General features: G+C 48.4%; 1 protein-coding gene across 1 annotated transcript; it reads right to left on the bottom strand.

Annotated features, from left to right (window-relative positions):
- Nucleotides 1–17706: 17706 nt before the first annotated feature.
- On the bottom strand, nucleotides 17707–18843 carry LOC123185029 (protein PELPK1). Its single transcript, XM_044597049.1, has one exon. It carries the CDS (start codon nucleotides 18774–18776, stop codon nucleotides 17988–17990), a length of 789 nt encoding a protein of 262 aa, XP_044452984.1. The 5' UTR covers nucleotides 18777–18843; the 3' UTR covers nucleotides 17707–17987.
- Nucleotides 18844–26552: the final 7709 nt, after the last annotated feature.

Genomic DNA, 26552 nt, shown 5'->3' with positions numbered 1-26552 from the left:
ATAAATATCATTTAAGCTCTCAGTACATCTAACTTAGCTACCCATACGTTACATGCAAACAGGGATGGCTTGTTGGTTAGAGTGGCTGCTGTGGTGAACATTGGTCGTGGGTTGGATTCCAGGCTCTCCCCCATTTTTCACTAATTTGACTTTTTCAGAAATAAAAAATATGAGGGTGTTTTGTGCAAAATAAATCCATCATGCGTCACCACTCACTAACAGGTGCGGCCATACACCCTGATACGTCCACATGCATATGTTGTGACCGTATTTACACGCGATGTCAAGTTAGATGACCACAAATTCGTATTTTCAAAGTTCTAACACCAAACTGAACGTCGAGCGTAAGTTCTATAACTTCTGGTGATATTACCTTTTTAAAAACACTTGTTTTGTCAGTTGTTGTCTGAGGAGAAACATCTACAAAAGCATACGAAGAAGTCGGATTCAGACACGAAACCTCCGCTGGACGGTGATTTGACAGCAGTACCGAAATGCAAGTGCTCCTGGGATCAATTGCTGAGCTGATCTCGATCCATCGGCAGCTCAGCTGCTCTGGGTAGTAGGTCCCGGTCGTTTTCGCTATCCTTCTACTGCGCTGGACGATCGGCTGCGTGGTTCGCCGAGGCTACCTGATCGATCCGGCTGGTCCGTCTCCTGATGGAAGCAGGTCGTCCACCTACCCGAGACCCGTCAGGGCTGGTCAGGATAGTTCATCAATAAAAATATTTACATAAATTTCAAGGTGGTCCATGGACCACCCCTGGTCATCCCCTAGCTACGTCACTCGACGGTCCCGTGCGTGATGCGGGTCATCGGCCGGCCGCGCCACGCCATCAGGAGACGATGCATTCAAGACTTGCATGTCAAGGTCTCAAGGACAAGCTGCTGGAGTATACTTGGAGTCGCTCCCGCGGGTCGACGGGCGACCCGCTCCCGAGTCGCTCCCGCGGGCGACTCAGGGAGGCAACCCTAGCACCGCCGCTCCCCAGTCCCCCTCCCCGGCCTCCCTCCCCTCGCCGCCGCCGGTCGCGTCGCCGCCCAAAGGCCGCGCGGCGTAGGCGGCGGGGCGTCTTCTTCCCGCGCGCCGGAGGCTTGCGTCGCGGGGCACGACCTTCTGCATCGTCGGCGGCGGTCGTCGCCCGTCCTCGGGCTCTGCTCCCCCCCGCCCCCCCGGCGTGCTGGCGTCCCGGTGGTCCTGCCGCCCCCTCTCCCTCCTGGCGGCGGCTCTTGGGGTTCCGGGGGCGGGAACCTTGCTGGCGGCGGATCTGGGTGCCCCTGTCCAGATCCGGGTGGTGGCGGCGGCAGTCGTGTGGGTGGCGGCGGCGACCTGGCTAAGGTGGTGGCGGGGCGGCCGACGGTCTGGTTGCTCCTTGCGGGGTGGCGGGGCGCCGGGCGTCCATGGCCGAGGGTGGGCTGCGTCTTCGGCGGCGTGTCGCAGCTGCTGCAAAGTGGCTCGGGGCTGCTCCTCGGGGTCTTGGCGTGGATGTGGGCTGCCACGACGTGGTGGTAGCTCATGGTGGTGGTCTGGATCGTTTCACGGCGGCGGCTGGTCTCCTCCGGCGTCGGTCATTGGTGAGCGGCCTTTTTTGACCTTCGACTCTTCCCCTCGTCGTCCGGGCTCTACCCTCGTCATAGGGCTGGACCACTCCCAGTTGCGGTCCATTGCTCGTCTCGCGCCCGTGGCTGCGAGACAGAGCTCGTCTCGCGCCCGGCAGCAGGACCGACCTCGTCTCGCGCCCGACGGCGGGACCGAGCTTGTCTTGCACCTGGTGCAGCAGGACGGGTGATGGAGGCCTTTTTTGGGCCGGCCCTTTGGGTCTCGGCGCCGGGGCTGTCCAGGGGTGTGTAAAGGAGAGACCTTTTCACTTTGTATCTTTGGTTGAGGTAGCGACGGGTCTCGGGTGCGGTGGTGTCAAGGTCTTGGATGCCGGGGCGACGGCCTGATGGTGGTAGCGCGGTGCTCATGGGCAAAGCCCGTGGCTTGGTGCTGCCCGGTGACCATGGTCGTGTGGGCGGCATGGTGGCAGGGGTGTGGTGGCGGTGAGTGTTTGCTGGGGTGAAAACATGTTCTATCTTCGGACGGACCGGCGGCGGCGTAGCGCGTTACCTTCTTGAAGGCGTCGTCGCGGCTCTCACCGGTCATCGTGTCGCTCCAGGGGAAACTCTGACCCACGGGTCAGGCGGTGGCGGCGCGCTAGCGTCGTAACCTTCTTGGAGGCGCCGCCTTGGAGCTTACGGTTCGTCATATGTGGCTTCATCTCTTTGCGGTGGCGTGTTCACGTTGAAGGTCCCCGATTGCTCTTGTAGTGTTAGGGGCGGTGTTGCTGCGCTCAGCTCCTATGTATCCCGCCTTGTGTGCGTGTGTTGTCGTGGGGTGTGTTTGTACTGGAGCTGTGATTGATATATAAAACGGGGCAAAAGCCTTTTTTGTAAGGACAAGCTGTTGAGATAAACGGTCATCTGTGACGAAGTACATTTGACTTTTTCAAGAGTTGAAGGTGACCAATCCATGACGCCTTCCTTTTCCTGTTGGCATGACCATTCCGGAAAGTCATTTTTTTAGGTTAGGTCATGTATCGATAGATCTAAGGTTATCCAATTTTTTCCGAGATACGTGAAATTGTATGGCCCATCTAGATTTATATCACTAGTATATTTCTTGTATCTCTATTTGTAGTCAAATCAAATTCAATGGCGGCATAATGGACCCTAAAATACACCTTTTGTTAGGGACGGTATGCATGCAAGACTCTCTTCTTACTCTACCTGCAGAACAAATCTATAGACTTTATTTCCTCTTAGACAATTTAAATCAACCATATCTTTGAAACTATAGACTCGTTTTTGAAACTTATTATATATTTGGACTCCTGGCGCCAAGAACTTTCTAGACCAATATTTGAAATACACCCATTTTACTAGAAAAATCCGAAAATAACCTTTTTCACTAGAAATATTTGACAATAACATTTTTCAAATAAACGTATTAAACCCAAATATGAAACTCAAATGTCAACTTGTGAAACTAATTATTTGGAATTGTGTAACATTTTTATCTCAAAAGAGTAAAATAATTTATTTCATAATTGTGCAATTGAAATAGATGCGATTTTTATGAAAGAAGCCAGTGAAAAGTAAAATACACCTACTGAAAGTGAAAAAAATGTGAAACTAAAATCTCAACTTGTGAAATTGAAAATTATGAAATGTGTAACAATGTACTTCAAAACAACAAAATATGCTTTTTCAATATTGTGAAATTGAAATAGATGTAATTTTGTGAAACAAGCTAGTGCAAAGTGAATTCTAGGTTTTGAAAGTGAAAAAAATGTGAAACTTAAAGTCAACTTGTGAAATTGAAAATTTTGAAATGTGTAACGGTTTATTTTAGAAGAGAAATATGCTTTTTCAATAATGTGAGATGTGATTTTGGGAAACAAACCAGTGTAAAGTGAAATATAGGTTTTGAAAGTAAAAAAACAACATAAAATTGAAATGTAAACTTATGAAACTGATTATTTGAAAATGTGTAACATTTTTTAAAAAGTGAAATATGTTATTTGAAAACTGTGGAACGGAAATATATGTGATTTTTGTGAAATGCGGCTTTTGAAAATGACAATAATATGAAACTGAAATGTCAACTTGTGAAACTGATTATTTGAAAATGTGTAACTGTTTATTTCAAATGAGTGAGACGTGTTATTTTAAAAATATGAAATTGAGATAGATGTGATTTTTGTGAAACAAGGAAGTGAAAAGTGAAATGTGAGTTTTAAAAATGAAAATACTATGTAACTGAAATGTTAACTTATGAAAATGATTATTTAAAAATGTGTAATAGTTTATTTCAAAAGTGAGAAATATGTTATTCCAAAAATGTGGAATTGAAATAGATATCATTTCTTTCTTCTGAAACAAGCATATGAAAAGTGAAATATGGGTTCTGAAAATGAAAACAATATGAAACCGAAATGTCACCTTGGTTTGAGAAGAGTGAAATAATTTTTTTCAAAAATGTGATATTGTAATAGATATGATTTATGTGAAATATGTTTCATAAATTTTAAACCGATTAAAAATTTATGCAAAATCGGTCTTGTTTTAAAGGTCTTAACAGGAGTTCAAATATATAAAAAGTTTTGGAAGTGGAATTTTGGTTTATGAGATATGAATGATTTAAGGTACTAAATGTGAAATAAATGGATGCATTAGTTTGGAAGAGAGAAGAGAGAGAATAGCAACACATGCATGCAAACTCTATATCATCTGACTAAAAGTTGACACTGGTGGGACCTCGCATACCGTATTGACAGGTTTCATAGCTGTGTATTCTCAAAGCAAATGACTAGCTTTTTCATATGTGCAGAAGGCCTCACTTCTTTGATGAATCATTATGGTGGTGCACTGGTTGATAGAGGAATTAGGGTGAGTGTACATTCACCTTGGATTAATCATCTGCTCTTTGCGGACGACAGTTTGATGTTCATGAATGCAAATGTACAAAGCGCACATAGATTGAATGAAATTCTCCAGTTATATGCTGCATGCTCCGGCCAAGCAGTTAACAGGGAGAAGAGTGTCATTTATTTCAGTCCAAATGCTTCAGATCAATTGAGGACAGAAATTAAACAAGTACTTGGTATTTTTATGGAAGCTTTTACCGAACGCTACCTGGGTCTCCCAACTGCCGTGGGAAGGATTACAAGTGGTAGCTTTGATCACATTGGTGAAAGGTGTCGAGGTAAAGTGCAAGCACTACTAGGAAAAGGCCTACTAATGGCGCACCAGTTTTGCCTACTAATGGCGCATCACTGGTGCGCCATTAGTATCACGCCACTAGTATTTATTACTAATGACGCACCACTGGTGCGCCATTAGTATATAACACCATGCGCCATTAGTATGCCTCCCAGGGGCCATATTTAACTATGTGCTTTGGTACACTAATGGCGCACTGCGGATGGATGCGCCATTAATATACTTGGCATACTAATGGCGCACTCTTTGGTGATGCGCCATTAGTATACTTTAGCATACTAATGGCGCACTCTGTAGTGATGCGCCATTAGTATGAATATTAGATTTTTTTTTACTTTTCTGATTTTTACACAGGTTACAAAATATATTATTTGGCAGAATATAGATAGTAGCACACAGCAACAGCAGATTCATCAAATACAATAGAAGATTAGTCTCCGAATACAATTCATCATATTAGTCTCCGAATTCAAAAGACCGAACAAAGATAAAACATTACAAGTCTTGAGACCGCGAGTATCGAGTTTGTCTTCACATTACAAGTCGATATCGATCATCTAAACTACCATCACATAGAAGAGAGCTGCGGTCATCACGATGAGCATCATCACGATGAAACTGGTCTTCATCCGGTTCCTCCAACGCTCCCTCCTCTCTCCCGCTAGATAGCGGGTGTATCTAGATTCCGCCTCCGCCCTAGTGGTGTATCCTTTGTAACTGTTACCGCTGAAACGGTGAACCTGTCTCCGACACTCCTCGCAGTCGTCGTAGACTCCGGGAACCTTACCCTTGTACACGACATACGACGGCATCTCTATGCACAAGCCAAACAACAGACAATACATACATAAGCAATATATAAGTATGCAACAAAAGGATCGGAAGAGAAAAGCAAGACATTAATAGCACGATTCATGGTCCTACTAATAAATAGCATCGATTACATCTAAGTTGAACGACTGTCCAAACCAAAGAGACATACAATTCATTAAAGTTTAATTACAACATGAGCCAATCAATGTTTCAGAACTACACATCACTACTTTCGACTCGACTCATGGACAGAAGCATGGATGAAGCCGCCGTCTGTCGTGATGGTCATGAAATCGCGGGCGTTGTCAGCCTGCATTTGTAGCATTCCGTCTATCTCAATGTTGGACGGTTGATATCTGAGGAAGAACTGCCCCGAGGTATGAAGGACATCTTGATGGATGATGTCCGCAAACTCCGACTGGATGCGGAAGAATTCTTGTCTGATGTCCGCGTCCTGGATTGCCGACAAGCTCGCGGCCCAATCTTTGAGATTATTTGGTAGCAGAAGGTGATGATGGTCCCTTATGATCGCCCGCATGTGATGGAGGGCGTAGTAGGCATCCTTCTAACCGCCAGGCGGCTGCTTGACGCAGCAGAACATCGTATTGTGGGCAAACATGTGCTTGCCGTACTTACGAACTGCCCTGGGGAAGGTGCCTCCAGATTTGGCGTAGCCGGGGAGAACATCATCAAGAACTTTCTTGATATTTGTGTAGTCTATCTTGGAGTTACGGTTCGGGTCGAAATACGTGGCCATGGAATATTTCGGGCTTAAGAGGATGAGTGTGCAATGTGTGTCACTGCACAGAACACGGAATGTTAGAAAAAAAATAACGATCGAAATCTAAGAAATCATATGTTACGGGGCGGTTAAGGGATGACTTACTCGGGAAAGTAAGCCACAAGGAAGTTATCCTTATCTGGGTTTGCCAGAATGACGTCTTCGAGGTGTGAACTCGCGACTTGGCGGTCCCCAGCGCTGCTCAAGAGCTTGGCACGCATGTAGAAGGGGTCGGCGATCACGATGTCCGGGGTCTTGTCTCTAATGATCCGCATCTCCATACTCAGCAAAAACAGCCGAACGAAGGTGTAGTGCAGCGGATGAAGGTTGAACATAGCAAAGATGTCATCAAACCGCAGGACGATCGTACCCCCGATGGTGCCATCCACAAAGCCCTTGCCCTCTGGCACCTTGGCCACGAAAACCGGGTATGCCACATCATTCTCTCTGAGATGCCGCTTCTCCAAAAAAAGAACACTGTCGTGCAGACTCCGCATAGCACCGGTTGCAGCATTGAGCATATTTGTCAGTAGCATCGCCCTACCCGCCACATGCACCCTCCTCGAGATATCCTTAGGTGAAGGTGGCCCTTCCTGAGCACAGATCGTACTCGGTGCCGGCTGGCTCACACCGGCGGCCTTTTTAGTCTGCCGTTTCCGGCCGTTCTTCTTGATCTGCTGTAATGGGACCGAGTTCTGCTCACAGACCGCCTTCTTGAGTGTGTTGGGGCTGATAATATTTGGCACCTCCGCTATCTGAGGCTCGGTGAAGGCGGCAGCTGGAGGCGTCTCCTGAGAACTGAACGCCAGACGACGCCTGTTGCAATTGGGTTTCTCCGCCGTACCAGCTAGATCGCGGTCATCTTGTTTGGGTTCTTGAGAAGGAGGCCCGCATAACTCGTCACCGTACCCATGTTCGACAAAGTACTTATCGACGTTGGTAAATGTACCATCGTCGTTGTTGTCGTCGTCCGGATCCTGTGCCATATGCATGTCCGGATCCTGTGCCATAGGGATGTTCGGCATGTCCGGTAGCGTTGCGGCGTTCTTGCCATGGCTTGGCGCCGGCACGACTGGCGGTCTTGTCTGTGGGGTGGTGTCCCCCGCCCCCAAACGAATCTGGCTCTTCGGCCAAAGCAGGGGCCAGTTTACGCAGGCACTGAGGGTCATCTCATCTTTTTCGTCGGCCCCAGCGGGTCGAATCGGAGGTAACAGCTCGTCGCAGCCTGGCAGCACCTGAACCACTTCAACCCTATACATTGTGGGTGGCATCGGATTACCATGGAACACGGGGTTGCCCGGTTGAACGATTCTACCCTTGGCGACATCGACCAACTCGCCGCCCACGAAGTGCAGGAGAGTGCAAGGAACGTCGGCGGCGCCCTGCGAAAACATGTAGGGCATCAGGGATGCCCAATCAAAGGCAAGGATATGAAGTCCTCGGCCGAGAGGCTTAGTTACCGTGATGCCGTCGAGCTCGGCTAATGTCGAGGCACCGCTAACGGCGGGCGTGCAACTGACGGACGGGCCGCTTGCTGGCGAGGTGCCGGCCGGCGTACACTCGGGTGCATTAAGCTCCAATGCCGGCATCGAAGACACCAATACTGCCGCCGCCGGAGACACCAATGGCGCCGCCGCCGTAGACACCAATACAGCCGCCGCCGGAGACACCAATGGCGCCGCCTGTGCGTTGTGCGAGTTGCTGGCCGTGAAGCTGGGAATCGGGGGCGGCCCCTATTGGCCACCCGCAATCCACGTCGTTATCCCATGAATCAAGGTAGGCATAATGCCGGTGAGCGTCGATCCCAGTTGTTGTTGCACTTGCTCTTGGACCATCTCCGGAATCCGCGCCACTTGCGCCTTGAGTGCTTCAACCTCGCGCGACTGGCTTTCCGAGCTGGTCTTTTTCTCCTTTCGCCCACCAGCGGCATAGTATGACGATCATTTTGTGGACAAGCCTTTGCCGTCCACACGACCAGCTGATGTCGGCTTATTGAGCTTATCCCTGTTTTTCATTACGTTCAACGCCCTATTCAAAGGGGTGTCGAAAGGGGAGCTCTGAGACGACCCCGCGCTACTGCTTTCTTTGTCCCGCGGAAGGAACGTGAACCATTTAGAAATATTGGGGATTAATTAGAATGCAACCATATGGAGCTAATTACGCGGGGGTGTATTCCTTACCAGAACAAGCTCAAGCTCCTTGGTCTTCGGATCCGTGGTAAGCTCCTTTGTTACCGGGTCCTCCTTGTACAGGGCCCTGAGAAAGTTCCTGGTTTGCTTGTCACTGTATTTCTCGAAGCGGGGCGGCAGGCCTTGCTCGGCACGCTCCGTGTCCTCCTTGTCCCATACAGGCTCCGCCACTCTGTAACCGCCGGGACCGAGTTGGTGGACCCCTATGTTCAACTGCCGCATTTCTTCCCCCCACTGACTTGATTCGGGGTTGCAGGGCTATTGCACTTGATCTTGAACTCCTTGTAGTCATGTTCGCTAATCAAAGGATATTTCGCCTTGATCTTCTCATAACTATCACCTTTGTCAATCATTGCCCTCGCCGTGCTTTTCCAAGTAGACAGGGCCGTGCTCATCGTCGTGAGGGCGGCACCGTTCACTTTATTACCCGAGAGGCGTGTGTTTGCGAACTCAGCAGGGAACTTGTATCGTTCGTGCAGCTTCGTGAAGAGGAGGCTACGCAAATTCCCTCGGTCCTTATGCCTTAGGTTCTCGGTGTTGATCGAGGCGGTGCTCCGGAGAATGCACCCGAGCTGAATCGAGTACCCCTTGACTACGTGTTTGGGCGCCGTCGGATGCCCGTCGGAGTTCACTTCAGTAAATTCCTCCCTGACGGTGTCGAGCACGTTCGGGCGCCGGTCCTTCCATTGCCTCTTCGGTTGGCTGCCATCTGTGCGTGCGCCTCCATCATCAGTGGTGGCATCCGCGGCGCCATCATCAGTGGTGTCATCCCCGACGCCACTAGGGATTGTGTAGTCAGGATCGGTGTCTTCCGCGGCGTCCTCATAGCGGTGAGGTTCTTCCTCCAACTCCTGGGACAGCTCCCAGAATTGCTTGCCTCCCGAACCGCCGACCTCATCGTTGTGGGCCATGTTTCGCTCTAAATAGGAAAAAAGTTTGGTCAAAAAGTTGGTTATTGTCAAGGAACAAGATCATGATCTCATCATTTAGGGTTTGTCGACACCGAGGCATCCTAAAAGCTAAGCTTTTATCATTTAGGGTTTGTCGATGCCGAGGCACCCTAAAAGCCTAAGCGTACATCATTTAGGTTCTCATCGACACCGAGGCACCCTATAGAAGCCAAGTTAAGTTTTCATCATTTAGGGTTTATCGATGCCGAGGCACCCTAGGTTGGGCCTAATCACTTGGCACTAATCACTTGGCTCTATTGCCACCTATGTTGGATCTATCATCTAGGGTTTATCGATGCTAAGGAGAATTCTAAGTTGGGCTTAATCACTTGGCTCTATTGCCACCTATGGTTTAATGCAACAAGAATGGCGGGGCAGTTGATCCTACTTAATTAAGTACTAAGATACCCCGGCCCATGCATTAGTCGCAAGTACCCCATATGTCCTATTTTTAGCAAAGTCATGCTAAAATTCACGGAAAATTTCGGCATGACCTTTGCTGAAAATAGGACATATGGAGTACCCGAATTTGCCGGAACGGAAGTTAATCGACATTCCGGCAAACTCAAGGGCCTCTCGGGGTACCTGCAAATTCATCACGACACAATGGTCGGAGACAAAACCCAGCAAACTAGCAAGATGATCATCATCTTTGCAAGTCATTACTTGTCAAATTCAGAAGAAGGAACAATTTATTTGTGACATAGTTGGCCCATACAGAAGAAGCAACACCCTGCACTAGCCTAAAAACAAGTGAAGTTTCACCCATATAAGAACAACTTTATAAAATCAGAGAAGTTGCTAAATTTTTTGTATCCTTCATATACACTGGAGTACAATGTTTTATAATGTTCCATCATCATTACAGAAAATTGATAATTGTCCATAACAGTTAACTACTAGGAGATTATTTCAGTTTTACATGCAGATTTTGACCAAAAAACACATGGTCTTTTTAACAGTTTTCAGTTTGGACAGAATACTGAAAACTACATTTATGTATCAACAACATCTTGTTTGCCCCCTTCAAGGGGCAGTTAGTTGGCCCTATGCAATTCAAGCATCTACACCCACCTACCAGTTGGCTGGACCTGCAGTTAGCCAGCCATGAACCAACATTTTTTGTGGGTATAAAGCAAAGAGCTTGTGCATAATTACAAGGGTTATGACCCTCTTTTCTCGTTCAAAAGAAAAGGGAATAAAGAGGGGGAGAAGACCAGGCCCAAGAGAAGGGGGGCAAACGCATGGGCATGCTTTCGAGCACTCATTTCCTTGGTCCTATCAAAAGTTGGACAAAAGCAATGCAGTACTCACTAGATCTATCCATCACCCTAGAAAAAAATGCACTCCTAGTACATGGCTACTGCTATTTTTCTACTGCTAGGAAAAACATCACTCATTGGAAATGAAAATCTCAGTACCGGCATTTTGAACTTTGAAATGAAATACAGTAGTAGTATTAGTAGTATATGGAGACCGCAAAAGCTATGTTTTTTCTCAATTCAGATATCTAACCACAAAAACTGGATATACTACTCTTATACTCTTATACTACTCTTATACTATCAGAACATACTCTTATACTGTCAGATATCTAACCACAAAAACTGGATGTACAAATATCATAAAATCTGGATATTGTAGAGCTTTTAGAAACAACACAGAATTCCTACTCTTATACTGTCAGAACATACTGTCAACCTTGATCTTGAACATGTTGTTACTTGCAAGAGCTGGTTTGTTAGTTACAGAATTCAGTTAAGGAGTAAATCTTGAACTGTAGAACAACCTAGCACAAGCAGATTAGAGAAGCCTATGGTTCCTATCCTTGAGTAGCATGATTAGAGATGAGTAGATCTCCTAAAGGTGTCCTAAGCACCTGTTGTTACTCTTGGAAGCAATGCAAACATGTAAAAGTTATTACTGTTGACAATACTACTCAAATATCCAACTAATTAGTACACTAACTGCAGCCCAAATACTATCGGATATTTGTGCTGGAGCTTGATAAATTGAAAAAACATGGCAATAGTAAGAAAAAAATCATCTTTAAAGCCTGTATTTTTTTCTGAATGAACTCTTCCGTTGCAGCCTCCAACTTAAGCCAGACAGCCAGGTCACCGAGAGGGGGGGGGGAGGGGAACTGGTGCAGCTCACCGAGAGGAAGACGATGGCGAGCTCGTGCGGGGCCGGGGTTGACGAGGTGGTGCGGATTGACGGTGAGGCCGCGGTGGCCGGAGGTGGAAGAAGACCTCGATCCGCACAATGCAGAGTCGTCGAGCTCGAACGGCTGGCTGTAGATGACGTAGAAGAACACTGCAAAGCTCCTGTACTCCTTGGTGGGGTGCGGGGACGACGGTGGTCGCGGGGACGATGCGGTGTCGATGGGGACGACCTATTCGGGTGAAGCAGCGCGAGGGGAGCGGAAGTGGGGAGGTGCTAGGGTGTGGAGCGGGCACGGGGGTTGTCGGAGCGGGAGCGGGGGAGCCGGAGCGGGTGTGGAGCGGGCGCGGGGGTCGTCGGAGCGGACCGGGGGTCGTCGGAGCGGTTGTGGCGGGGGAGGGAAGGGGGATCTGGCGAGGGAGAGGGAAGGGGGGATCGGGCGACGGGGTATCCAGCTAGACACTATAGCAATGGCGCACCACCCTCTGGTGCGCCATTAGTAGTTTTTTCTGATAGCAATGGCGCACCACCCTCTGGTGCGCCATTAGTAGTTTTTTTCTGATAGCAATGGCGCACCCTCCTCTGGTGCGCCATTAGTAACTTTTTTTTTCTGATAGCAATGGCGCACCCGCCTCTGGTGCGCCATTAGTAACGTTTTTTTTCATTATTTCTTGTTGCATCTAATAATTAGTTTTTTTATCAAATTTTTTATTTTCAGGAGGACTAGAACAGAAGATATTATCAAATATCATCAATTTTTTTTGAAAATATCATCAAATTTGTTTTTTTATTTTTAATTGAAAATATCATCCAATTTGTTATTTGAAAATATCATCAAATTTCTTATTTGAAAATATCATCAAATTTGTTATTTAAAAATATTATCAAAAAGTGGGGGAGGGTGCGGGGTGTCGACGGCGGCGGTGGAGCGGGGAGGGTGCGGTGGGTCGTCGACGACGGTGGAGTGGGGGAGGGTGCGGTGGGTCGTCGGCGGCGATGGAGCGGGGGAGGGTGCGGGGGTCGTCGGCGGCGATGGAGCGGGGGAGGGTGCGGTTGGTTGTCGGCGGCGGCGGAGCGGGGGAGGGTGCGGTGGGTCATCGGCGGCGGTGGAGCGGGGGAGGCTGCGGTGGGTCGTCGGCGGCGGTGGAGCGGGGGAAAGGGTGCGGGGGGTCGTCGGCGGCGGTGGAGCGGGGGGAGGGTGCGGGGGGTGCTAATGGCGCACCACAGAGACATGCGCCATTAGTAACCCAACATACTAATGGCGCACCACACAGACATACGCCATTAGTAGTTTTGCAAAAAAGTAAAAAAATATATTTTTTATACTAATGGCGCACCGTGGCACAATGCGCCATTAGTAGTTTAAACTAGTAATGACGCACTATGCAACGGTGCGCCATTAGTAGTTTTGCAAAAAAGTAAAAAAAATACAGTAGTGGCGCACTCTATGACTGGTGCGCCATTAGTAGTTCTAACTATTAATGGCGCACTATGCCCGGATGCGCCATTAGTATGTTTGAAAAAAATGAAAAAAACATTTTGTTACTAGTGGCGCACCGTGTGCCTGGTGTGCCATTAGTGTCTTCCACACTAATGGCGCACCAACAGATGGTGTGCCATTAGTATATAGTAATGGCGCACCACATGTCTGGTGCGTCATTAGTGTCAATTCTGTCAATTCCATCTATAGCCCTTTTCCTAGTAGTGAAGGGTGGTCAGTGAAAAACTTGGCGTGCGCAGGTGGAGAAGTTTTTCTCAAATCCATGGTTCAGGACATTCCTACCTATAACATGACTTGTTTTCAATTGACAAAAAAAGTTTGTAAGCAACTTACATCTTCTATGGCGAAATACTGGTGGAGTAGTGATATTAATAGATGGTCCTTGCACTAGATATCGTGGGATAAACTCTCAGCACCAAAAGTAAAGGGAGGCATGGGATTCCAGGACTTTGCTCAATTCAACCTAGCTTTGCTAGGAAAACATGGTTGGAGGCTCATTACACATCCCAATTCCTTGTGCTCCAGAGTTTTAAAGGGCAAGTATTTCCCTAACTGTCACTTTTTGGAGGCAACAGCACCCAAGTTTGCATCCACAACATGGAGGGCCATAATTGCCGGTCGTGCTGTGGTTGAAACTGGACTGATCAAAAGGGTGGGGAATGGTGATTCCATCTCCATATGGGAAGATCGTTGGATCCCCAACACTTCCGCGTTCAAGCCCATAGGGCGCCTTGGCAATGATCATGTTCAAAAGGTGTCAGAGTTAATTGACCATCAGAATGGGTCTTGGCTGGTGGATAGGGTACATAGCATTTTCCTTGCTCCGGATGCAGATGCAATATTAAACATTCCGTTAAGAGCTTCTGGTGGGGAGGACTTCTATGCTTGGGCCTTGGAAAAATCAGGTGTTTATTCTGTCAAAACGGCATGTCGTGCTCTAATGACTCGGATCGAGCACAACGATAGCGGAAACTTCATCGTCAAATAAACACCTTTGGACAGCCTTGTGGAAACTCAAGGTCATTCCAAGAGTTCGTGTCTTTTGGTGGCGTGTCCTGCGAGGTATTTTGCCGGACTACATCACTCTGCAACATCGCCATATTAGGAGGATGGCGAGATGCGATCTATGCAATGCGGCAGAGGAAGATCTACAACATGCACTTGTAGCCTGCTCACACGCCAAGCAGTATTGGTCTGCAGCGAGAGACCTTTTGGGCCTCAAACTACCCAGATTACATCCTGCGACTTGGGCGAAGGACATATTGATGGACGACATGATCGCAGACCAAGATAGAAGCAAGATTGTGACTATCATGCATGCAATATGGTCTGCCAGAAATCGACGGACTCATGACAAGGTTCCGTTCAATCCTTTTCATGCTGTGAAGACCATCCGAGATGATTTACTACTTCTAGAAATTCCAAAACCTGCTAGTGTTGTCTTGGGGGTGCAATGGTGCCCACCTGACGTTGGCTGGGTCAAAATCAACACGGATGGGGCGATAAACAGCAAAGTACATTGTGCTGGGGGAGGTGGTGTAGCTCGATCCCGCCCGTCCTTCATGGGAGCTTGGAGTAAACCCTTCCCCGGAGTAACTGATCCACTAATCGCTGAAGCAATGGCACTCAGGGAGGGTGTTATATTTGCCCAACTTCGTGGTTTCTCACACGTCGTGATGAAGGTGGATTGCTTAGAGGTGCTGAACCTCTGGTCGTCGCGTAATAATTGTCGCTCTATTGTTGCGCCTATCTTAGATGAAATTGAGGAGAAGTCGGCTAGTTTTATCTTTTTTTCTATTAGGCATGTCCCGAGGGGTGGTAATTGTTTGGCCGATCTCTGTGCAAAGCAAGCCTGTACCATGCTGGTGTCAGACTGCTGGCTGGAGGAGTGCCCTTCCTTTCTTATTAGCAGCCTACGGGTGGACTGTAATCGGATGTTATTAAAGCAATAAAGCTCCCCATATTCCCGGCAAAAAAAATGACTAGCTTTTTATATTGCATAGTTTTGCACTAATTTTTTGACAGGACGAGCGGCTATCGGTCTGCCGCTAGGTGCTGTGACCATGCAATTTTCCATTTTGGTGACCATTCCTCAAGCAGCTCTAGCTAGCTAGCTAAGAGCGTCTCCAGCCGTTGGCCTCCCAGGGGGCGCCTAAATCGCCGCCTGGGGGTGAGCCGACGCAAAAATTGAGCCTGGGGGCGAGTTGGTCCCTAGCCGCCGGCCCCAGGGCCGTCCCAGGCGCGTTTGAAAATAAAATTTGTTTAGCAAAGTTCGGCACAGTTCGATGAAGTTCGGCGAAACATGATAAATTTCGGCAAACTTGGGCATATATTAGACATGTTCGCCAGTTTTCATTACATAGAAAAATAGATAACTAATAAACTAAAAGAGAAACTGGCTGAACGCCGAGTAGTTGCCGTCGTCGTCGCCGCCGTCATCGGACTTTTCCTCCTTGACGCGGCCGTCCCTGGTGGACCTCTGACCGGCGTCGCCAACGCGGGCTGGTGGCGGTGGCGCGTCGTCGTCGTCGCTGTCGCAGATGACGACGACCCCGCCTTCGTCGCGGCCGCGTCGGCGCTCCGCGAAGCGGCACAGGGCGGCGCACTGGCGCTCCTTCGCCTTCTCCAGGCGCTCCTTCTCCATCGCTATGGAGTCCCTGCGCGCCCATTCCAGGGTCGCGTCGTCGTCGTCGAGCTCCGTCTTCACCGGCGCGGCCGGCTCCTTCTTCACCGGCACGAGCCCCGGCTCCGTCTTTGGCTTGACGAAGCGCGGAGGAGCCGACGAGGAGGCGCGCCGGCCGCCCTCGTTGATGACGATGCCGGCGCTGCGAGTGCGCCGGCCGAGCGGCGTCTTCGCCGCGGGCTCGGCCTTGACGCCGAGCAGGGCCGGGGCACCGGAGGAGTGCGAGGAAGATCGAGAGGAGGAAGAAGAGGAGGAGGATCCGAACCTCCTTGGCGCCCATGGCCCGGCGCGTCGGTGGTGCGCCAGGGCAGCTGCCCTCGCCGGGTACGCCAACAACGGGTTGTTGCCGCCCTCGAGGTGCGTTAGCACGCCCTCGAGTGTGCGGCCGAGGACGCCCCACCACAGGTGGCGCCCCTCGCTGTTCTTCTGGCCGCCGACCACCGGCGCGTCGTTGGTGGACGCCAACCGCTGTCGCTGGCGGCGCTCGAAGTACGCTGCCCAGGCCGTGTGGTTGTCGGCGGCGTAGTGGGGGAGGGAGAGCTGGGCGTCAGTGAGGGAGGCGCGAACGACCTCGACCTCCTCGGCGAAGTAATTTGGCTTGGCCACGGCGTCGGGCAAAGGAGGAACGGGCACTCCCCCGTCGCTGAGCCTCCACCCCGTCGGCCAGATGCGCATGTCCGGCGGCGCCGGAATGTTCGCCTGGAACAGGAGCCAGGACTCCTGTTCGCGTAACGAACGGCGGTCGAAGCCGTTGGCCGCCGCCTCGTCTCCGGGGAAATACTCTGCCATGGCGGCCGTTTTTTGGGCGCCGACGCAAAAAAATCGCCTGGGGAGGCCTTTCCGGGGGCGCGGCTAGAGATGCTCTAACTCTTCAGGTACCAGCTAGTAACAATACACTTGGATACCCCAGCCCGTGAATGCATGCATGGCCTTTTTTTAGGAAAAAGCATGTTCACCAAAGCTATGTAACACAAGGACTATATGTTGTTAATTCATTCTCATTTTGTCATATATATTACTATTTCGGGGTCGCTTTTACTGCCCATACAATAATAAGGATTTCCCTGAAATAAATAAATAAATTTCAATCTATGCAACATATATAACGTTGGAAATAGTCAAAGATGGTCACTAACTTCATTAGCACATCTTATTGTATACACACCAATTATTATTAGAACAATTTTTGTTGATCAGTTTGGTGAAAAAATATTTTTCTATACTCCCTCCATTACATTTTTTTTTTGAAGTTTAAAGTGTGATAAAGTTTAGAGACAAATATATTAACATCTACAAAACCAAACTAGTTGCATTATATTGGTCACAAAATATATTCCCATTCTATATGATGTGCTTGATATTTATCTAGATAGTAACATATTTCTCAGTATATTTGGTCAAACTTGAATACTTTGGTTTTACAAATCTAGAACTTCAAATATTTTGGAACAGAGGGAGTAAGTATATGTAATGGTGATTTTGTTTTTTTTATTATGTTGGCATAACTACATAGTATTATACAAATCTTATTCTTTTGTTCTTTCAATGAAATTAAGACTTGCATTACACACAATATTTCTCGCCTCAATTAATATCGTCTCGAGCATGAAAATTGAGAGAAATAATAATAATAATATAAATAACCATTTGATTTTGTATGGCTAAAGAGATGCACCCCTTCAAGACGTTATATCTTATATTATGCTTCCGATCAAATCTGGGCTTTCGGGCCTTCTATAATATTAATACAAATGACAAAAGAAATTATTTGTCGGCTCAAAAAAGAAATTTGTCCGAAGCGCATAATGTAGCCAAAACAAGAACACTTTAGTGATGCATATATGTAAATCCAAACACAAATGTGATCCAATAAAAAAACTCCAAACACGAAAACATAATTATTCAGGTACATATATCATATACATCTGCATATACGTAAAGGGAAGTAGAGAACAAATTGAGCAGCTGCACCATGCAACACCACTCAAACATAACGCTGCCGTCCGGAACTAGAGTGTATGCTCTAAACGACATGTACCACGCACGCACCCACGCACATGTATAATAGAACAATCACACACATATACTAGTATATAGTTTAATAATACTTGATAACGGCACTACGCGGGTGCAGCTAGTCCGATCATGGCTTGGCCTCTGGCTCCGGAAAATGGAACTCGGGCTTCTGGGGCAGCTCGGCTTTCGGGAACGGTGGCATTTCGTGCTTCGGGACCTCCTGCACGGCAGGGTGCGGTAACTCAGGCTCCTTTGGCACTTCCGGTACCTCAGGGTGCGGCACATGGAGCTCCTTTGGTATCTCTGGCACGGCATGGTGTGGCATTTCAGGCTTTGGCAACTCTGGCATGGTAGGGTGCGGCAGCTCGTGCTCCTTTGGCACCTCCGGTACGACGGGGTGCGGCACTTCCGGCTCCTTTGTCACCTCAGGCACAGCCGGATGTGGTAGTTCGGGCTTCGGGAGCTCGGGCATAGCAGGGTGCGACGGCAGCTCGTGCTTTGGCACCTCGGGCACCGTGGGGTGTGGCACTTCAGGCTCCTTTGGCGTCTGTGGCACAGCCGGATGCGGTAGTTCAGGTTTCGGGAGCTCGGGCATAGCAGGGTGCGGCGGCAGCTCATGCTTTGGCACCTCCGGCGCCACGGGGTGCGGCAGTTCAGGCTCCTTTGGTGTCTCCGGCGCCACGGGGTGTGGCACTTCGGGAACGAGAGGGCGCGGTAGTTCAGGCTTCGGTAGCTCAGGCATGGCAGGGTGAGGTGGGAGTTCGGGCTTTGGCAGCTCCGGGACGATCGGATGTGGTGGATACTCCTTTTTGGGCACGGCCTCCTCTAGGTGCCGTGCTGCGCTGCTCATGGAGCTGCATGAGAGCAGCAGCGCCATGAGGAAGACAAGGGAGGACATGTTGTTCTTGCGCAGCATGGTTCTTGTCTATGTGTATGGATCAGAGAGAGGCAACTTCTTGCGGTGATGGCTGGGAGATAGAAGAAGGCTGGTATTTATAGCCAAAAAAACTGCACCTACATGTGTCGGGTATACATGCATGCATGTTTGAGGTAGACACCAAAGTGGCTCCCTGCATCTCGGTGCCTTGGTGGCCTGGTAGGTCACCTGCATCTCGGTGGTTGTTTACTTTGTGTGTGATCCATCTCTCTGCCTATCCAACTCTAGTTCCGGAATATTGAGAAGACATGAGTTATCACATGATATGGTCAGTGATACATTTCAAGCTCTAATTCTTTGCTTAGTTTGCTCTACAGAATGGCTCTAAGATTTTACCGGAACCTGCCGTCCAAATGTATGTACTCATATCAATACATGCTACTCAGATATGCACCGAAATATCTTGTGCTACATCGAACCTGAAGGCAAGTACTTTTTGGATGATTCGGTAATTGATCGGTCGGTTGGGCAGCTCAGCTGCACCTATCTGGTCGATCTGCAGGCTGATCTCCTGAAGACGCCATACATCGGTCACTAGTCAGAGTTGGCCGTTTGGTGATGGATTGCGCGCGCACGCGTTCGCGTAGGAGCGTCCGTCGCCGTACCGCCGTGTGAGGTCACTGGCGCACGGTCGTCGTGGTACGGCAGGTGTTAGGTCACCACCCACCAGTGAACGATCGAGGCATGTTAATTTCAGTGGCTGTGGTCAGGAAACATCCCGGCGCGCTTAATTTCCGTGTTTGAGATTGCTTATTTTGATATGGTGGAATGTCATTTGTGGTGGTTGTGCTTGATTAGGGCTAGTTTCACGTGATCGCATGCAACATGTGGGATTGTCTATCGACCAGGCGATTGCTAGCTCGGTTGCAAGTTGAGCAGAAAACGACTTCCAGGTATATTAGATTATTAGTTGGGAATACTAAGAGCAGATCATGCAGACTATCTTTTATATACCGAATGAGCAGACTCGGATGTCAAAGACAAGCTGCTGAGATGCATAGTAGTGTGATGAAGTATATTTGACTTCACTAGTTTCAAATGGAGTTGAAAATGACCATTCCATGGTGCCTTCCTTTTCATGTTGGCGTGACCACACTCGTAGAAAAAGGGCCTGTTGTCCCGGTTTGTAAGGGCCTTTTGTCCCGGTTCCTGAACCGGGACTAAAGGGTCGGTACTAATGCCCTGTCCCTTTAGTCCCGGTTCAATCCAGAACCGGGACAGATGGGCCTCCACGTGGCCTGTGCGCGGAGCCCAGGCAGGAGACCCTTTGGTCCCGGTTGGTGGCACCAACCGGGACCAATAGGCATCCACGCGTCAGCATTTCTGTGGCTGGGGTTTTTGTTTTTTTTGAAAGGAGGGGGGGGGGGGGTTGGGGGTTTTGGGGGGTTAATTTAGGTGTTTCATATATTGTGTTAGCTAGCTATAATTAATAAAGAGAAGTGTCCTCTCTTATGTCCATGCTTGGTCGACGCTACGTACTATACATACGTATAGAGAGGACTAGACACGCTAGCTAGCTAGTAAGCAAACGAAGGAAACAGAAGATCGTCATGAACATATATGCATACAGAGAGAAGTGATATCGACCACCTCTCCTTCTCCGAGAGATTGGTCGAACAACAAGTTCTCGTATATCTATCCGACACTACCGGCTACATATATACAATAATTATCTCTTACAAATATAATCATAAGGACTCATGGTCCACATAGTATTTTCCATCTTCAGCGATCACGTGGTCAAGAAAGAATGCCGCCAATTCCTCTTGAATTGCTCGCATGCGAGCTGGTGCTAGGAGTTCATCCCGCTTCCGAAACATCTAATTTGAAGAAGGGGGTCAATACATATATATATGAATGAATGAAACTCAACACAAATGATGGTAATAAAATAAAATTGTGAATGTTGTTATTTACGTACTTCATATTGTTCGTCAGTGTAGCCCCGCTCACAGGTCGTGTGGCGCATGGACTCGCAAACGTAGTATCCACAGAAATCATTCCCTTGTTCCTGCCACAACCACTTTACAAGAAATAGAGGTCAATCAAACTGATAAGCAAGAATGCCAAATGGTATTGATGAAACTAGCGCTTGAATCAATAGGAGATGCGCAGAACATGCTACTATAGTACTTACTTTCGGGTGTCTAAATTGCAGCTTCTTCGGGAGTCCTGGAGCTTTTTTGAAGAATTTTTTCCAAACCCTGTCAGACAAAGAAAACAATTACTTGATATATCAGGAAATGAACAAAGTTGCTGATATGGTGGATAATGATCGATTTAACTTACTTCTCGAGCATTTGAGTCATGTCCGCATAGTCCTGGGGATCTTTTCGTCTTGAGTCTAAGACGGTTACTAGTCCCTGCTCAAGCTTAATCTCTAGGAGAATATAGTGATAACTGCACACGCATGCATAACTCATCAATTACATTACTATAACCTTGACTAATATATAAGGGAAACCGAATACGCACAAGACAGTAACACTCACCTGAAGTTGTAAGGAAAGAGTATTATATCTTTGTTTTCATTTATTACCAACGATCGTAGCAAGTTGGCCTCGGTATCTGCGGCATGAAATTTAACCTGAGTTGCATCTATGAGATATGTGTTAATGAACCCAATATCACCGACTTGTCTTTTCTTCAATTCGGCGATCTTCAATCTGCATAATATAGTGAGGATGATTATAAATACATGCAATGATAGAGCTGAGCTATATAGAGAGACTTAATGACAGAAGTAGTACTACTTACAGACAGTAGCAGGTGACCGTTGTTTTATCGATGGCCAATTGATTGAAAAACTGAAAGAACTCCTCAAATGGAACAGACAACAGTTCAATTCCAATGAGGTCATGCTCCTTTTTAACTTTCACATACAAAGTACTCCTCCCCCTAGAGTCTCTGCAGATTTTCAAGTACCAATCATGCAATCTTCGCATCATCATTGATAGAGATCTTTCATCTTTGACGAGAGGCTTCCCGTACTCGTATCTTTGTATCTGCACCTCCATGAAATCATAATGTACATCGTCGGGCAGGTAATCGCCAAGATTGCTATAACCAGGCACCATCCTCGGATCATTAGCGACGTTGTCGCTAGGCACCTTGAGCGGGGGGCACGATTGCTTCACTTGTTCGCCGAGCTGGGCAATTTGTTTCCCAGCTCGTCGTTCTTTCAACCTTTGATCACTGACAGTACTTCCCGACCGCTCCGCTTCGGCAAATTCCTTTCTAATAATGCGCTCATAGTTTCCTTTCGGCGGAGACTTGGGTGGTTTTGTGAGGGCAGCCAGAGTGCGCTTCGCTTTCATCGGATCTACCTTCTCCTCCGGAGGTGGATGTTTCTTTACTTTCACCCCTTCAAAGTAGTTCCTTACTTCTTCTCGTGCGATCTCGGCATTCTCCTCCGGGGTCCTCTCGTATGGTAACTTCTCTGGAGTCTTCAGAGAAGGATCGAATCTGTATTTCCTCCCGCCTCTGGCTGTACTGCTAGACGCCGGCAGAGCAGACGGAGCGGTTGTCTTCTTTACTTGCTTACGAGGCGGAGGAGAAGGAGTACGACACGCCGGAGCAGCCGGAGCAGCGGCAGGTCTCTTCCGCCCTTGCTGACGAGGCGGAGAAGGAGGAGGCTGGCTGCTCGGGTGCGTCGGCGCAGGCGGAGAAGGAGGCGGAGTGCCACCACGCGCCGGAGAAGGAGCCAGTCGAGTGCCCTGATCGTCACTCGTCGGAGGAGGAGGCGGTGGAGGAGGCGGAGTGCCCTGACTCATCGGAGGAGGAGGCGATGGAGGAGGCGGAGTGCCCTAACTTGCCGGAGGAGGAGGCGGTGGAGGAGGCGGAGTGCCCTGACTTGCCGGAGGAGGAGGAGGAGGCGGAGGCGTCCAGTTCGGAAGATTGATGAGCTCCTTCCGCCATAGGCATGGAGTCTTTAGAGCAGACCCTAGCCTAGTCTCCCCTTCACCGATAGGGTGGTCAAGCTGGAGGTCCTCAAATCCCTCCGTTATTTCATCCACCATCACCCTAGCATATCCTTCTGGAATCGGCCGGTAGTGAAAAGTTGCACCGGGTTCAGTAGGATAAACAGAGCCAACAGCCACCTTGACCTTCAAATTCATCCATTGCGTCATAAGGTGGCAATTTTGAGACTCCGTGATAGCATCCACGGGATAGCTGGCAGGAGCCGTCAAGGCATGCTCCGGCTGAAGCAGCTCGGTGGAAGCCACACTGCTTCTCTGCTGAGATGGCGGGGTAGCTCCGGGGGAAGCTTCGGTAGTATGTTTGCTGCGATTTGCTTCTCGTTCCTCTATCGCTTGTACCCTTGCTTGCAGTGCCTGCATTTGGGTCTGCTGCAATTTTTTCCTCCTCTCCTGGGATTTGTAACCGCCTGCGTCCGGAAACCCAACCTTCCACGGAATGGAGCCTGGCATGCCTCGTGTCCGTCCAGGGTGCTTAGGATTCCTGAGGGCCATTGTGAGCTCATCGTTCTCTCTGTCTGGAAAGAACATCCCTTGCTGCGCTGCTTCGATATACTGCTGAAGCTTCCTGACTGGTATGTCCATTTGATCGTTCGTCCAAATGCACTTCCCTGTTACAAGGTCCAAGGTTCCACCAGCCCCGAAGAACCAAGTCCGGCAACGATCTGGCCAGTTAATTGTCTCTGGTTCGATCCCTTTATCAACCAGATCATTCTCAGTCTTGGCCCACTTAGGCCGGGCTACGAGGTAGCCACCTGACCCCGTGCGATGGTGATGCTTCTTCTTCGCAGCATTTTGCTTGTTTGTCGCCGACATCTTCTTAGTCTTTTCCGATGTCTTGTGGGCCACAAATGCGGGCCAGTGATCTCTGATCTTCTCATATCTGTCCTTGAATTCTGGTGTCTCTTTATTTTCGACAAACTTATTCAGCTCTTTCTTCCACCTCCTGAATAGTCCTGCCATCCTCTTAAGAGCAAAATACTTGATTAATTGCTCTTTAACTGGCTTCTCTGGATCATCCTCTGGCGGTAGGGTGAAATTTGACTTCAGCTCAGTCCAAAGATCATTTTTCTGCATATCATTGACATAAGACACCTCAAGGTCTTTTGTAGCCGGCTTTAACCATTGCTGGATGCTGATCGGGATCTTGTCCCTAACCAAAACCCCGCACTGAGCAACAGATGCGCTCTTTGTCCGGAGGGGTTCAATCGGTTGGCCGTCGGGCGCGATTGCTATGATCTCAAACTTTTCATCTGAGCTCAACTTTTTCTTCGGGCCTCGTCTCTTTACCGAAGTTGTGCTCGATCCGGAGGGCTAGAAAAAGAACAAAGACTTAATTAATATGTGTACATACCAAAACAATGAATGCATCAATTAGCTAGTCAGCAGAAGCTTAACTAATATATATACCTGGCCGGACTCGGTTCGGTCACCGGAGACGTCATCATAGTCTCCTTCTTGCACCGGCATTGGGTCACCGGAGCCGTCCTCACGGTCTCCTTCTTGCACCGGCATTAGGTCACCGGAGCCATCATAATCATAGCCAGCTGCTTCCAGACCATCGGTGTTGTTGAGAAACAACGAGACGATGACATCACTTCCTCGTGCGATTATGTCCCCCAACAACTCTTTTTGTACTTCGTCTCGGGCAGTGTCCATAGTTTCTACAAATATTGACAACATGGCAATTATTATTCAAACATGACAGATGGATATATTAGTGGCAAACGTAGAACTAATATTAATTAGTGGCCTCGACGCTGCTTCTCTAGGGTTTGGGGTGGCCTCGACGCTGCTTCTCTAGGGTTTGGGGTGGCCTCGACAACGCTTCAAGGATAAAAAAAGAAGAGGAAGAAGAAAAAAAAAGAGGAGAAGAAAGAATAGAGGAGTAAGAACTATAGAGGGTCAGGGTCGCCGAACGGTAGAGGAAACCCTAAATAGCAATAAGAAAATAGAGGAGATCTCACACCCATGATACTTGCTATTTAGGGTTTCCTCTACCGTTCGGCGACCCTGACCCTCGACGACCCTCGTTCCCGATAAAAAAAGAGTAAGAAGAAGAAACAAAAGAGGAGAAGAAAGAATAGATGAGATCTCATGTTCTTTCTTCTTCTATTTTTCTTCTTCTTCCTCTTCTTTCTTCTTCCTCTTCTTCCTCTCATGTTCGACGACCCTCGACCCCTCGGCGACCCTAGACCCCCTCTCGACCCCCTCATGTCGAAGTTATCGGGTAGGGGGTATATCGACAACGACATACCCGATACATACATACATACATACATATCACATGCATCCATACATATATGAGCAAAATTAATATCTACTAATTAACAACCTAAATAAAAAAACTAATACATATAGGAAGAAGAAGAAAAAAGAAGAGAAGAAAGAATAGAGGAGGAGAAAGAATAGAGGAGAAGACTTCCTCTCCTCTTCTTCTCCCTCTTCTTCCCCTTCTTCCCCGCCTCTCTCATGAATGTTCGATGTCCCCCCTCCCCCCCTCATCATCATCTATCATCCCCTCTCTCATGTTCGACGACCCTCGACCCCTCGGCCGGCCTCTCGACACACCCATGACCTAAAATGACCTAAAATGAAAATAACCTAAAATGCACTAAAGTTATCGACGACCCTCTCGACACACCCACGAATAAGAAAATATATCATCTTCTTCATCTCCTCTTCTTTGCATATTCACATAGCCACATACACATACATAGCCACATACATATTCATCTATGAATAAAAAAACATCATAGGTACAATTCATATCGACATTCATACATACATGAAAAAAATTATATGAACATCGTGAACAAAAAGATCATCGAGCAAAATTATTTTCCATGAACATACATATAGCCACATTCATAGAGAACTTTTGCATATATGAACATATATAGATGATTTTCTAAAAATGTAACTTTTGCATATATGAACATATATACACAGAGAGCAGCGGCGGCAATGGGTGGCATCGTCGGCGACGGGGATGGGAAAGGGGGGAGCTCACTGGGGGCGGGCGGCGACGGGGAGTGGAGGCCAGCGACGGGAAGGAGGACGGCGGGCTCGGGGATGCCGGCGACGGGGACGGCGTGCGCGGGGCGCGCGGCACGCGGCGACGGGGACGACGGGCTCGGGGTGGCACACAGCGACGGGGACGGCGGCGGGATCGGGGAGGCACACGACGACGGGGACGAGGAGGCGGGGCTCGGGGCAGGGCGGACGGCAGCGGGCTCGGGGCAGGGCGGCCGGCGACGGGCAGGAGGGCGCGGCGACAGCAAGCACGGGGGGATGGGGCAGGGCGCGGCGACGGCGACGAGGAGGACGAGCAGCCTGGCGGCGTCGGCGATGGGGAATGGAGCAGTTGGCGAAATTTTCGCAAGTGTGAGCTTATATAGGCGGACCTATGGTCCCGGTTCGTCGCACGAACCGGGACGAATGCGCACCTATGGTCCCGGTTGGTTTCTTCTTTTGTTTTCTTTTTTGCTTTTTTTATTTGTACTAAATACTTATAGTTTTTTAGTGATTTCTTTTTGCTTTTAGGTCACAAAAATTATAAACTTTCTGTTAGTGCCATTAGTTTTAAAATTTGAATTTTTTTTGTTTTCTTCTTTTGTTTTATTTTTTGCTTTTTATTTTTTTATTTGTACTAAATACTTATAGTTTTAAAATGTATGTGAATCACTAATTTATGAATAACTTTACTATGAAGTTAGATTTTTGAGTGATTCTTTTTCGTGCTACTTAATATTACAGTGTTTTATCATTATACTCT

Source organism: Triticum aestivum, chromosome 2A (assembly GCF_018294505.1).
Source record: "Triticum aestivum cultivar Chinese Spring chromosome 2A, IWGSC CS RefSeq v2.1, whole genome shotgun sequence".
In the NCBI taxonomy this organism is placed as follows: domain Eukaryota; kingdom Viridiplantae; phylum Streptophyta; class Magnoliopsida; order Poales; family Poaceae; genus Triticum; species Triticum aestivum.
The sequence above is the reverse complement of the archived record's forward strand: the minus strand, read 5'-3'. Positions and strand labels throughout refer to the sequence as shown.

What these genes read in the sequence shown, in the direction of transcription:
- LOC123185029 (XM_044597049.1), bottom strand. Translation starts at nt 18,776, where the DNA reads ATGCTGCGCAAGAACAACATGTCCTCCCTTGTCTTCCTCATGGCGCTG.